The sequence below is a fragment of the Lotus japonicus genome, chromosome 2 (assembly GCF_012489685.1).
Source record: "Lotus japonicus ecotype B-129 chromosome 2, LjGifu_v1.2".
Lineage (NCBI taxonomy): Eukaryota > Viridiplantae > Streptophyta > Magnoliopsida > Fabales > Fabaceae > Lotus > Lotus japonicus.
Window position 1 is genome coordinate 22,376,132 of NC_080042.1, and position 14,031 is coordinate 22,390,162.

Genomic DNA, 14,031 nt, shown 5'->3' on the forward strand with positions numbered 1-14,031 from the left:
GAATTGGAGTAAATGTAATGTTTCCTAAATACAATAATTCTCACATGTAAATATAACCATGAGCAATCAATGTTGACCCATGACATTCGCTATTGTTTATGTTGAAAAGCAATCTTCTAGCAGAAAATAGGAGGGAAAAGTGTGCCATGGGAATTCTACATGACCCTCCCTCCCAATTCCCTTTGACGATTTCATAAAACGTTTTTGCTATTGACTATGAGTATAAAAGAAAGAATATAAGTGTTTTCTCAACCTGTGGGGACCTGCAGAGTCATTTCTTTCCTTATACTCTATTTAGTACCAAGTGTATGCTTGGAACGTGATGTGTCGTCTTCTATCTGTAACAAGCTGGCCGGCGTATATACTCTTAAAGAATGTCCATATGTCAACAGTTTCTGAGCATGGATGTTATGTACCGGGCTAAGAGTACCATCAATTACTCTAAAGAATAAAGACCCTAGTACACAAGCAACTAAACTGCCTCTTTCCCCCAATACACAATCACTGACCAGACAGAAAAACCTTCAGACAACAAATGAAAACCAAGAAATTTTGCGAAAATCCATGGACAAAATACTAAAGGAAACACGTTGGATTCATTTTACTCGCGTCTCTTTAACAAAAGAAACATCATCTTTTCCAGCCAGGGGCGATAGAAGACGCTTTTCATGGTCGTCATCTAATTCTGCCAATTCACAATTCGTGGGAGTAAGAGACCCTGAAACATCATCTTCTGCAAACAATCAACAAGATGAGAAGTAGAGATAGTTTGCACAAGTTATTGAGATAGAAAAACTAGTATGTATTAAGATAAACATTATGCGGAAGAAAATATATATACACCTGAACACTCATGGTACTCAGGTACTTGTTTAACTGTAGTTACTTGAACACTTTCAGGAAGTAGACAGCTGCACAAAGAGCCTGAAATTTTGACGAAGATTATGAACTAGGATTTAGCTCATTGTGCTTTTATAACATGTATTATGTGTGGTTATTTGGATACCAGAATAGTAAATATATCATGTTTAGATATGGACTTATCAAAGCTTATCTACTGACAAAACACTAAATGAACTCCAATAATTGCTCGTTGGTTTGCTACTGAACGAGTTGAGTTTGGTTTTATGGTCTTACCTAGCCTAGCAAGCCGATTCACCCAACCTGGTATTCGTTTTCCGATTAATCTGCATGAGACATCATTGGTAAAATGATTGCAGTTCTTAGATATTAGGTGATAGGTATCCCCATGATACTCACTAGCCAAATTTTCGACAACTGTTCGAAACTCAGAAGGATGCATATTTACTTGACCTAGAGTGATAGAACATCTGTACATAAATCCAGGGCACTTCCTTGGCTCCACTTGAAATACTCCACTTGATGAGTAGTCATGTGCTCCAAATCCATACTCCTTACCATGTACTATTCAAAGACACAAAGACAAGCTTTAATTTCCCCATATTAATAGTGTAAAAAATAAATATAAACAACACTAACAATATAGAACATCAGCATGCACCAGAAGCGTATGAAAAATTTTCTTGCATCTTCAGAATAAATTTGACATAAAATTTCATCAATCTTGCCAAACAAGAACACAAAAAGTGGATGTTATTTAAAAGAACTCCTAAGCCTTAATACTAGGTAAATAAAACATATTAGGTTTCATGTTTTATTGTTTAAGCTAGCTAAACATCATTCTCAATCCTTGCAGATAGCATAGCACGAACAAAATTCTCAGCATTTGCAATGTTGGCCTCCAACAGACTAGAGAGGCTTTTGAAATAAATAAAAAACTAATTATTAAGGAAGCACATGACACTTACTTAAAATTGACTAGATCAACCTTTTATATTCATTCTCACGATATTTTACTTGTATTTGCATTTAGTTTGAATCAATGTTTCGTTCACCTTAGCCCAAAACCAACATTGATTTTCTTCAATCAAGAAGATTATTCAAATTCCAGGGTCATATTTGATGATTTTTTTTTTTTGGTTACAAGTGGAAACATATTTGATGATTTGGATCTTCTAAAGCGTAACATTAAATCAAAACAATTAACATTATAGAATGACGAATGAATGAAAATAAACAATAGAAACATGATGGAAACCGGAAACAAACCTTCAATGCCAGAGTGGAAGACTCCTAATCCAAACCAATATAAGTAATTGTTGAGAGGGGTGAGATCGTACACATTCAACACAAGACGCGTGTTGGTGTCATTGGCTTTATTAGAATGAGAAGAGGAATTGGAGTTGCTCTTTGTCCCCATTTTCCAGAGATGAAGAATGGATTAATATCCAACTCTATCTCTCTCTATGATTTCATTGGGGGCAACGGAAGGAAACCTTGCAAATCTTCAAAACACAAGGAAATATATAAATGGTTTCATTCATTTTCATATTATGTACGTGACTCGCTCCAACTGTAACATAACCTTAAACATAAACGAGAAACCCGAATTTAGCTCTTTACAATTCATTCTTTTACGAAATTTGGAGTTTCTAAGGGTGTCTCTCATTTTGCCCCGTGTTTCTATCAGTTTCTATACTAATAAACGACGCTTAATTGTAATGATCTTTTATGCTAGAATGTTATGTTTTATAGAGTAGTGAGTAGCGACTCACCTCACCGTCATTGTTTACATAAATATTTTGAAAAAATATGGATTCACAGCCTCAATCGTTCCACATACACCTCAAGGATACAAAATAGATAAAAGAGAACATAAGTGAAAGGAGTAAGAGATATGGGATAAAATTTGGGTGAATGTAGATGGAAATAAGCTGAATGGTAAAATTTGTGTTATTCATTATAAACTTTTATAAAATTTGGGTGAATGTAGATGGAAATAAGCTGAATGGTAAAATTTGTGTTATTCATTATAAACTTTAAAATAAAACATAAGTGACCTTGAGTTGAACGGGGATATTCATTTTTTTATGGCATGAAATTTTCTAAATTTGTGTTATTTTTGTTATGTTTATTAGAAGAAAGCTTTTTTCTTTACATATGAGAGATAAATTGCATCCGTCAGGAATCGATCCCTGGACCTCCCCCTAGCCAACCCATATGTCTCATAGCTCCTACCACTTAACCTATCCTATGGGGAAATTAGAAGAAAGTTTTAAATCAATTTTAGATATAAACAACATAAATTTTTGGCTTAAATACTCTTTTGGTCCTTAAAATTGGAAAGGGAACCAAACCTGATCCCTGTAAAATTTTCGCATCAAATTGGGTCCCTAAAATTGTTTTTTTAATCTAATTAAGTCATTTTGCTCAATTTTGACCAGTCAACGGTCCAGTGGCAAGCTTAGTCAGCTAAGGATGGTCATGTGAACTTTTTCACATCAATTTTAGTTCCTTAAAAAATATTTTAATCAATTTTAGTCCATGTTCTTCCACCTTCATCTTCCACCTTCTTCCTCTTCTCCATAACTCAAATCCTTAAACCCAAAAATTCAAAACCCTACAAAAACTATATGTTCATCATATTCACCTTGTTCTTCCTTTTGAATTTATGGGATTTGAGTTATGGAGGAGGAGGAAGAAGGTGGAAGAGGAAGAAGATGAAGGTGGAAGAACATGAACTAAAATTGATTAAAATATATTTCAAGGGACTAAAATTGATGTGAAAAAGTCCACGTGTCTATCATTGGCTGACTAGGCTTGCCACTGTACCGTTGACCGGTCAAAATTGAGCAAAAGAACTTAATTAGTTTAAAAAAACAATTTTAGGGACCTAATTTGATATGAAAATTTTACAGGGACCAGATTTGATTCTCTTTACAATGTCAAGGATCTAAATGTTATTTAAGCCTAAATTTTTTAAGTTTTTTAGGTGATGAATGTGTTGGGATTTGTTATGTAGAAGTACAATAATTTTATTTATTTATTGGCTTAAATATGATTGAGGTCCCTCTATTTTAGGGCTCTTTTGGTGTAAGCCCCCATAAAAAAAAATTCGTGGGAAAAGACCCTTAAATGAATAATAATAGATGTTTTTAGTCTCTGCCGTCAAAGTCCGTTAAAAAAATGTGACTCTTGAAAATGTGCTGCTTGGTGAGGTTCGAGCCCACAACATGGAGCTTAAGGGTTACAATTGAAGGTATGAAAAACGATAGAAAGGGGGGGGGGGGGTTTGAATAGCGTTTTTCAACTAAAAACTTTTCCCTCTTGAGATTTAGATAAATCTCTCGAATAAACAACACAAGGTGCAAAGATAAGAGATGAAGAGAAGCACACAAGTATTTTATCCTGGTTCACTTGATAATCGCTCAAGTTAATCCAGTCCACCCGTTAAGGTGATTTCTTCCTTCTTAGAATGAAGGCAATCCACTATTCAATGTTTGTTACAGCTGCACTAGCAACCTGCTCAGTGACTAACAATACAATGAACTAGCAAACACTAAGATTCACTCTCTTAGTCTTCTCAAGAAGCTGACCAACCTTGGTCCCTTAAGAAAATCAAACTAACTGTTTGAGGGTTTTGGGTTTACAATGAGTGCTTCTGAGAAAGCTAAGGTAAACACAGTAAGAACTATTGAAGAAAGATTGCTAAGAGAATATTGAATGGTTGTTTAAGCTTGTACAAAGTTTCTTAGCCGCTTCTTCCATCTTCAACCTCTATTTATACTCCAAGGATTAGGGTTGTATTCGCTGTTTGAAATGCTACCGTTGGAGGGCAAATCCGGAACTTCCAGATTCTGCTGTGGCTGAACATCTTAGGTAAGGTCGTCAGGATAGTACAATTGCTTTTGTACTTGGATAGCGATGTGAGCCTTATCCTAGTTGACTTCTGATCAGATGACGCTTCATGTTGAAACTTGTGAAGCATGGTGATCTGAGTCAGAGGGAAGCTTGGATTCTCTAACCTTCGTATCTTCTGCTTCTGGACATCAGAGTTGGAAGTACTTGGTCTTTAGAGTCAGCTTACTCTTGGACTTCAGAATCTTCACTACCTAGCTTCTGGACCTTCAGAGCTTCTGGACCTTCAGAGCCTCTGGACCTTCAGAGCTTATGGTCTTCAGAACTTTAAGTGATCTGTATCCACATCGGAGCTTATCATCGTCAGAACTTCTGAAGCATATACTACTGTTCAATCAGAACATAGTAAGTGCGAAAGCGTTGCGTTGGTTACTCTTGGGCTAAATGCTTCTGATAAATGTGAGTATTGACCAGAGTCAGAGCCTGTCATTTAAACACTCAGAAAACAATGTTAAAGTATCATAATTGTTCATACACAATAGTTAACATGTAATCATCAAAACATAGAGTTGTACTACAGGACCAAATTTTGGTCTTACAACAACTCTAACCACTAGCTTATGAGCTTTATCATTAAATATTGTGCAGAATTTAATATATATCTCATTCCAATTGACGTAATTAAGAATTTGTGTTAAAATGTTATAAAACATTCTGGTTAAGATTTGAACCCTATAAATTTAATTTGTAAATAAAAAGCCCAATCACTAATCTATTGACTCATTTTTAATATTCACGCGCACACTTAAATATATAATTAAAAACAAAGAGATATTGCTAATTTTTTTAATGATAAATAAACTCTTTGGGGTAGTGCTAAAAATTTCACTTCTTCCATTTTTTAGACTTATAGAAAATGTACAGATTTTAAACAAAATAAAAGAACTAAAATATAAAACATAAAAATATTTAAAAGTATAACAGTGCAATTTTAATAGAGTTCATTGAACCTTTATAAATATTGATGAGTATATAACGGACTTGTCAGCCCCCTTATGAGGTGTCAAATGTCCACGTTAGCTTCCACTGCTGAGTCACATTTGTTTTAACGGACTTTGACTGCAAGACTAAAACCAATAATTAATTTTTTATTTAAGGATTTTTCCCACGAAATTTTTTTACGTGGGCCTTTATCAAAGGGGCCCTAAAATAGAGGGATCTCAACCATATTTATTTTTGGTTTAGCCATAAATATCTTCTATTGAGACAATTATATTCGACCTGTTCTATCTAAGAACATAGAGGTGAGGTATAGTACCTAGAGAGGATTGCTATGTGAGAATCTTAGAGAGAAAGAACGTAACCGCTTAGAGAGAGAATATAACTGAATTTCAAGCTTTTATTTCTCAAATGAGCTAAGAGTCCCTTACCATTGAAAACCACCCCATATTTATAGGCTTGAGGTTGGGCCTTGTGCTCCTATCTGCCCTTAGTGGACCAGTTGGGCCTCTCGGGGGAGGCCCAAACTCCCTAGCGCACTCGTCGCCCTGGGACAAGCGCCCTGGGTGAGGGCCCCTAGGTCTCGCCCAGTCCTCAAGACACCGAGCCCGAAGCATGAGGGCTGAGATTGTCTTAATAATTGAGGCGACAAATATGAGAAAAACTAACTAATGCCAAAGCCTAGTGATCAAGAATGATTTCCAACATGGCATAGCAAGTGAAGCTAAAGCTAACTTCTGATTCTCTTCACGAGCCCCTCCGAGTCCACCAGGCCACAGGTAGGCTTGTGGCGATGGTGTTTGGTTCTCTCGCCTGATTCTGGCTGTGATTGTCGTAAATCATGGTGGCTTGACGTGTGTAGGCCACTTGTAATGTACTGAAAAAGTGCAAAGGTCAGCGAATCTGCAGGAGCCCAACTGCTGTCCTCAAAATGTAACATCCCGATCTGACGACTGGCCTCACGCTAACAACACGAGTCTTTTCAGCGCGCTTTGTCCTCACTTACGCGCTGAAGGTATGAAAAACGATAGAAAGGGGGGTTTGAATAGCGTTTTAAGACTAAAAACTCGTCCCACTTGAGATTTAAATAAATCTCTTCGACCACCAAGAATAAAAGTGCTAAGATAAGAGATGAGGAAAGCACACAGATGATTTTATCCTGGTTCACTTGATAAATCCCTCAAGCTAATCCAATCCACCCGTTAAGGTGATTTCTTCCTTCTTAGAATGAAGACAATCCACTAATCGGAGTTTTGTTACAACTGCACTTGCTACCTGTAAAGTGACTAACAATACACTAACTTAACTATCACTAAGATTCACTCTCTTAGTCTTCTCTAGGATCCGATCAACCTTGATCTCCTAAAGGAAAATCAAACAATTGTTTGAAGGTTTGGGTTTACAAATAAATGCTTCTTAGAAAGATAATAGTAAACACACTTAGTTCTATTTGAAGAAAGATTGCTAAGAATATTTGAAATATTGCTTGCGCGTGAACAAGTTTCTTCGACCGCATCTTTCAATCTTCAGCCTCTTTATATACTCCAAGGATTAGGGTTTGAACGTTGCATGAAGATGCTACCGTTTGAGGGCAGATCTGGGATTTCTAGGTTCTGCTGTGGCTGAATCAGTTAGGTAAGGTCGTCAGGAATGGTACAATTGCTTTTGTACTTTGGATAGCGACATGACCTTTATCCTAGTTCACTTCTGATCAGAGTGATGCTTCATCTTGGAACTTGTGAAGCTTGATGATCAGAGTCAGAGAGAAGCTTGGATCCTCTGACCTTTGTACCTTCTGCTTCTGGACTCAGAGGAGAAGTACTTGGTCTTCAGAGCCAGCTTACTCTTGGACTTCAGAATCTTCACTACTCAACTTATGGACTTTCAGAGCTTCTGATCCTTCAGAGCGTCTGATCCTTCAGAGCTTCTAGTGAGCTGAATCCATATCAGAGCTTTATAATTTTTAGATCTTCTGAAGCTTGATCTACTGTTCTGTTTGAACATGGTACGTGCGAAAGCGTTGCAGTGGTTACTCTTTGAACATTGTGCTTCTGAATCATGTGAAATAGGACCAGAGTCTTGGCCTGTCATTTGAACACTCAGAAAACAACGTTAGAGTACCATAATTGTTCATACTCAATAGTTAACTTGTAATCATCAAAACATAGAGTTGTACTACTAGATCAGAACTTGATCTTACAATATCCCCCTTTGTGATGATGACAAAATCAAGTATTTTGATGAACAATTCTTAAACAATAAACTGAATTCACTTAGAGTTTAGAGAATAGAGATAAACTTATCCTGAGGTGAATGGTTTATGTTGCTTATTCTGAATCCAAGTCACAGCTTGATTCTGAGCTTAGCTCCGCCTGAATCTAGGACTTAATGAACATATTAGTAATATCTAGATTCTGAGCTAAATAATAAAAGAGTTCAGAGTAAGAATGTATGACATAGATAAAATGAAATAATCAGAGCGCATAAGTATTCAGAGTCATGAGCAGACTAAAGGTATCAGAGTCAACTAGTATCACTTCAGAGGAAGTGAAAATGTATTCCTTGTATTTGCCCAGTGACATATCTATGGTCATAAAGGTGGAACTCTTAAATTCTCCAAAAGAAAAAGAAATCACACTAACACAGCTTACACATCAAAAACTGGGTTATACTCCCCCTTTTTGTCATAAGCAAAAAGCACGGGGTGTGAAAAACTTAACTTGAAGTACAAAGTACTCCCCCTTAGAAAATGTCTAAGTGTAAAAGGATGGAGAAAAGAAAAGGAAATTAAGGAAAAACGTTTTTACTTAATGCATATGCAGAGGATTAAATGAAAGGGTTGAACGTTTACCACCGGCCAAGGAGTTAAGGTAACCATTTGTTACCAATAAATAATCCTCGAAAAACTGCTTCATCATTAACTTCTGGAGATTGAACTTAGCTTATAAATAGCGGTTAAACCATATCAGTCTTCACTGTAAGATCAAGATTTGATCAGTGGTTGCATCTCTATATTTTGATGATTACAATTAAGGTTTTTGAGGATGAACAATTATGGTACTCTAACGTTTGTCTCTTTTAGTTGTAACAAACAGGTTCTGATTCTGACCCAAGCTTATTCAATCAGAAGATAAAGACCCAAGGGTAACCGTAAGAGAGCTCTAAAGCCTACCATGTTCGCTCAGAACAGTGGCAAATCCTTCAGAAGTTCTGAAGATAGAAGCTCTTGAGAGGTACTGAAGAACCGAAGTCAGAAGTTCTGAAGACCAGATGTTCCAGAAGGAACGGTCCTGAAGAAGAAGACTCAAGTTCTGAAGACCTGCAATAAGTTGGCTCTGAAGATCCAAGCTACTCTAGCTCTGGCGTTCAGAAGTTCTGAGGAACATGTCCAGAAGTAGAAGCTGCAAGGTCAGAGGATCCAAGCTTCCATCTGACACTGATCAGAAGCTTCACCAATGTTCATCTGAAGCACACCAGATCAGCAGTCAGCCGGTGAAAGGACAGGTCGCTGTCATAGTACACTTTGTACAATCATAGCCTGCCCGCCACCTACCTCGTTCAGTCTAGCAGTCTGATATTACAAGATTGCCACTCCAACGGACAAAACCCTAGCAACGGCTACATCGAATGCCTTGGAGTATATAAGGACCGAAGATAGAAGAATGTAACACCCCGATTTCCGGGTGTCACTTTGTAACTTGAAAATAAAGTGAAGCGGAAAATGCAGGTATATTTTTTTTTCGTTTTCTTTTAGAATAAATAACATTTTAAACTAGAGACTCAACCCCAAAATGCGATAAACATAAACTAATATACAATACTATTACAGTCCTGCTGTAACTAAAAGCATCGTCATGAGTATCCTCAAGTGACGGCAAGGTTTACAAGTTTTCAGAAAGCAGAATTAGTTCGAAATATTATACAAGTGACAGAAGGGAATAGTCAGCCCCAGATGGCCTCCTCTAGACCTCTACAACCGACTACTCCATGTGATTCCCAACTACGGAGAACCACACGAAAGTAACGTGTCGGGGACCTACCCTGCCCCAAAATATGAATGACGAATCAGAGCTATGACAGTAACAACCAACTCAAAAGACTCTAACCACCCATGTCCCACACTACTATCGTCGACCCTCCCTCGATCAGGCATGAAGTCCGGGTCCTCGTCGAAAGCTTCAGTAATAGTCATTTCGCTCCGGGTCTTTCCCGCACAACGAATCATCACGAACCGGCTGACGGACGCCTGGCAGCAGGCCGACCGCCCAGACACAAACATACAAACAAAGCCAAGGCGCTAGGGTCAACTTACAGAATACAATAGATATACAATCAACATGCGATAAAGGGGGTATATATATATGTTGTATATATACATATAAGTTATGTATTGCCTACCCTAAGGTATATACATAGCATGTTATCGAATCTCTAACACAATTCAATCATCAAAGCACATAACGATGTTTATCAACTTCAAATCATCAGATCTCAACAACTATAGTTAGAGTGCATGATATGTCATGCAACGTCAATCATAATAAGATGCACGGTGTGCCAATGCAGGATATGCCGACACAAATCCGAATAACGTCACTCTGCTTTGCGACGGGACAAACCAACGGTATTGCCACTTAAAGGCTGGGCACCTCGAGACGGTCGTAACACTGGCCTCGTGTTTAACCATTTCTGCTCGGGCGTTGCTTATCACCTTTGGCTATAGTCAAGACGATCCAACTCTACACGGTTCGACCATTTCTGCTTGCTATGCCGGACATCAACAGGAGCGATACATCTCTACACGGATGATCGTTACTTCCTGTTGTGCCAGGTATAATCAGGACCGATTCAACTCTACACGGCTGATCGTTGCTTCCTGCTATACCGAAGTACTCCACTTGGCACTTCATCGCGTGTATGCATGTGTGCAATATGATTTGCAAAACAACGATTCGTCCTCACAGGTAAAAATTGGTTCATTGACCAGAGGCTTCTACAACGAGAAACCTAGGCTATAGTCAAGTCGGTTATGACCCCACGGGTTTAACCATCCTACTTGCTACGCCAGACATCAACAGGAACGATACAACTCTACGCGGTTGACCGTCACTTCCTGTTGTGCCAAGAGTACTCTACTAGGTACTTTACTAACGCCCAGACCCTTGGCTAAAGCCCGTCTTCAAATTCTTTCCCATAAAATGAGTTCCCTTAAAAAATAGTTCTCTTATTAGGTAAAATGTTCCATCGTAAGTTAGTCCATTATGTCGTTAATTCCAAAGTTCAGTTTTCATTTCCAACACCCTTCAAAATAAAGTTCCCAAAGCTAGGATCACCGACCCATTCTCGTTTTCCAAACTCACTTTCATTCCTAAGTCTTTTCCGTTGAATCATCGTCATTAATTAAAAGCATTATATTCTTAATAAATATATTATGGATTTATTTACATAAAACAGATTATGATTATTTTCGGTCCAAAACTCTATAAGTTCAAAGTTCCCATCAAACCCAAACGACTCCCCGAGAAAGCACTAGATCCCCTAAAACAATGAAGGTTCGAACCTTGGTTCGACCTAACAAACATTCCCAAAACAACCCGTCATTGTCATGACGAAGGTAAGTGTATTCTACCCTCCAAAAGTGGCATCAAAATGCACGAATATAGTCAGCACAATTTAATCATAAACGCAAATACAACAAGCTCTACCGAGCGATGAATCAATATGGCAATGCTGTAAACATAACCTTGTCATATCCACTAGAAAGCGATAAGACGGAAACCAGTAAACGGCCGAAGCCTCTCAGAAAACGGAGACACACGTCTCATATAAGTTCACTCGGCCGAAGCCTCCAGAAATCATTTTCTCAGTCCAAGCAATAATCAACTCAAAGCAATATTCAATATCAACACAATAACCAAGTCGAATTAATCGATGCCTAGTGACATTAGCTAGCAAGTAAGTTGCCCTAACCTCGAGTTGTTCCAGTCTCTTGGTCTAGGTTCTCCACACACAGTTGCTCCGTAAATCCCAAAGTTCCTTCAACTGAACCTCGGAGAAAACAAAGCAGAAATCCATACAAAATCGATTAGCTCGATCACAACACAACTAATTAACGATAGACAAAGCATTCGAGCTTCAGAATACAACAATCGAGTACGAAAGGACAAGTTTTCGCAAACGAAAAACTCCCCCCACACAAACATGCTCTCGGCCACTTAGGAGAAAAGGGTTCCAGCGCTTTTTCTTCGATCTAAATTAATTACAAGGTAGTTTTAGGGTAAAACTAGGGTAAAGAAACTGTCGGAAAAATTTTCGGACGATCGGATCAAAATACGGCTATTCATGGGCGTTTTGGTCCAAAATAAAAGCTCAAAAACTCAAAGTTAAAACTTCGGAAAACAAATTTGATAGCGATGTTCCTAACGACATTTGTAGCAACTAATTCTAAAGGCACGAAGTCGGATTGCGACTTTTCGACATTAAAGTTTCGATATGTGCACAAAAAGGGTTTTGAATCAGTTTTTCAGATCCTTGACAACTCGATCAAAATCGGCGAACAACGGCGAGTGTTCTAGGCTCTTGGGCAAGTACAGAAGATAACCCAACAGAAAAATCAGGAAAAACGAACAGTTTTACTAAAAGCTCGAAACTTTGAGCACAGAAACAGCTAAAGAAACGCAGTAAAAAGAACGATCAGAGGTAAGAATCAAGCTAGTTACCTCGATACCCTGAAGTAGGGACAAACAGCTCGAAGATCGGTCGAGTTTCGGCGAAAATCTTCCTTCCTCCTTTCTCTCCTCAACTCGCGGCCTCAAGAGTAGAAAGTATGAAGATATTTTGATTTTTCAACTATTTATAGGAAGGTGAAATCGCGGGAAAATGAAAATTTCGCGATTTCGATTTTTGCAGCACGTTCATCGGTGAATTCTATGAGAGATTCTGGCGACAGAATTCCAGAACTCAAAACAAATCTCTATAATTAGGGAAAAACGATCTCTAAAACCCCAAAAGCGGTGTAAGTTAATCTGTCTCGAAAAACTACTTTTTGCTGTGAAGGAAAGGCGACAAAACTTCGTTCTGAAGAAAGATTGGAAACATCGAAACAAATCTGGTAACGCGGATAGAAACTTCGTTAAAAGCTCCGAATAGAAAAAGTCTTCATTCAGTGATTGAATTTAGGGTTTTTGAAGCAAAGAAATTAGCGTCGTCAGACTTCCGAGAAGTGAATACTATCGTGCGTACAGTCTAGGGTTCCAAAATGAAACACTGGTCGAAGGAGAAATAAAGAGAAATTCTTATTTTTCCAAGGATTTAGAATTTCGCTTAAACGTTGCTTTAAGAGCAGAATTAGCCTATTCTGGACACTCTCGCCATAAGGCAGGTGTGCAGACGACTCGTACTAACTCCTAAAACGACTATGGTACTATCCTCAAGCAATTCCTGCACTTTCTTCTTCATTAATCTTTCTCAAACGGCGAACTCCTGTCACGCTTACACTGATTCTACGCGTGAGTCGGAAAAGTGACTAGTTCTGCAAATCCAGGTCTTACAAAGAAAGAAGCTAAGAAACTTTGCTGATATTCCTGAATTCATTCTAACCGATCTCTTAGCAATATTTCTTCAATATTCTTAAACATCTGAGTTTACCATTAGCTTTTCAGAAGCATTTCTTGTAAACCCAAAAACCTTTTACAAACACTTTGTAAAGTTCCTTAAGAGACCAAGGTTGGTCGGATCTTGAGAGGACTGAATCAAGTTTGGTTCAGTGTTTAGCTAGTCTTGAGAGGATCAGTTGATCAGCTTCTTGAGATGATACTAGTGAGAAAATCAGTGTACCGTTAGTCACTTTGCAGGTTGCAAGTGCAGTTGTAACACTCATTGATTTTAGTGGATTGCCTTCATCAGAAGAAGGAAGAAATCACCTTCACGGGTGGACTGGATTAGCTTGAGCTTTTATCTCAAGTGAACCAGGATAAAATACTTGCGTGCTCTGCTTCGTATTCTTTAGCACCTAGTTCTTATCTTTAAGTTTATCAAAACTTCAAAAGGGAAACTTTTGTTTAAAAACTCTATTCAAACCCCCCCCCCCTTTCTAGTGTTTTTCGCACCTTCAATTGGCATCAGAGCTCCGGTTCTGATTTAAACACTTAACAGTGTTCAATGATCCAGAACCTAGTGTGAAAAACAACGATGGCCCAAGCCAATACTTCCGCTGACAACAATAACAACAACCAACTCAGAGCACCAGTCTTTGATGGTGAAAAGTTTGAGTACTGGAAAGATAGAATTGAAATTTATTTTCTTGGCACTGAC

General features: G+C 38.1%; 1 protein-coding gene across 2 annotated transcripts; it reads right to left on the reverse strand.

Annotated features, from left to right (window-relative positions):
- Positions 1 to 332: 332 nt before the first annotated feature.
- Positions 333 to 2,414, reverse strand: LOC130737787 (deSI-like protein At4g17486). Of its 2 annotated transcripts, none has more exons than XM_057589629.1 (4): positions 2,131 to 2,414; positions 1,138 to 1,425; positions 844 to 924; positions 333 to 718 (listed from the first exon to the last, which is right to left on the reverse strand). In XM_057589629.1, exons 1-4 carry the CDS (start codon positions 2,279 to 2,281, stop codon positions 597 to 599), a joined length of 642 nt encoding a protein of 213 aa, XP_057445612.1. In that variant the 5' UTR covers positions 2,282 to 2,414; the 3' UTR covers positions 333 to 596. The 2 variants fall into 2 exon arrangements, with proteins under 2 accessions (XP_057445612.1, XP_057445611.1); XM_057589628.1 differs by having other exon boundaries at positions 333 to 733; positions 2,131 to 2,409.
- Between the last annotated feature and the right edge of the window lie 11,617 nt (positions 2,415 to 14,031).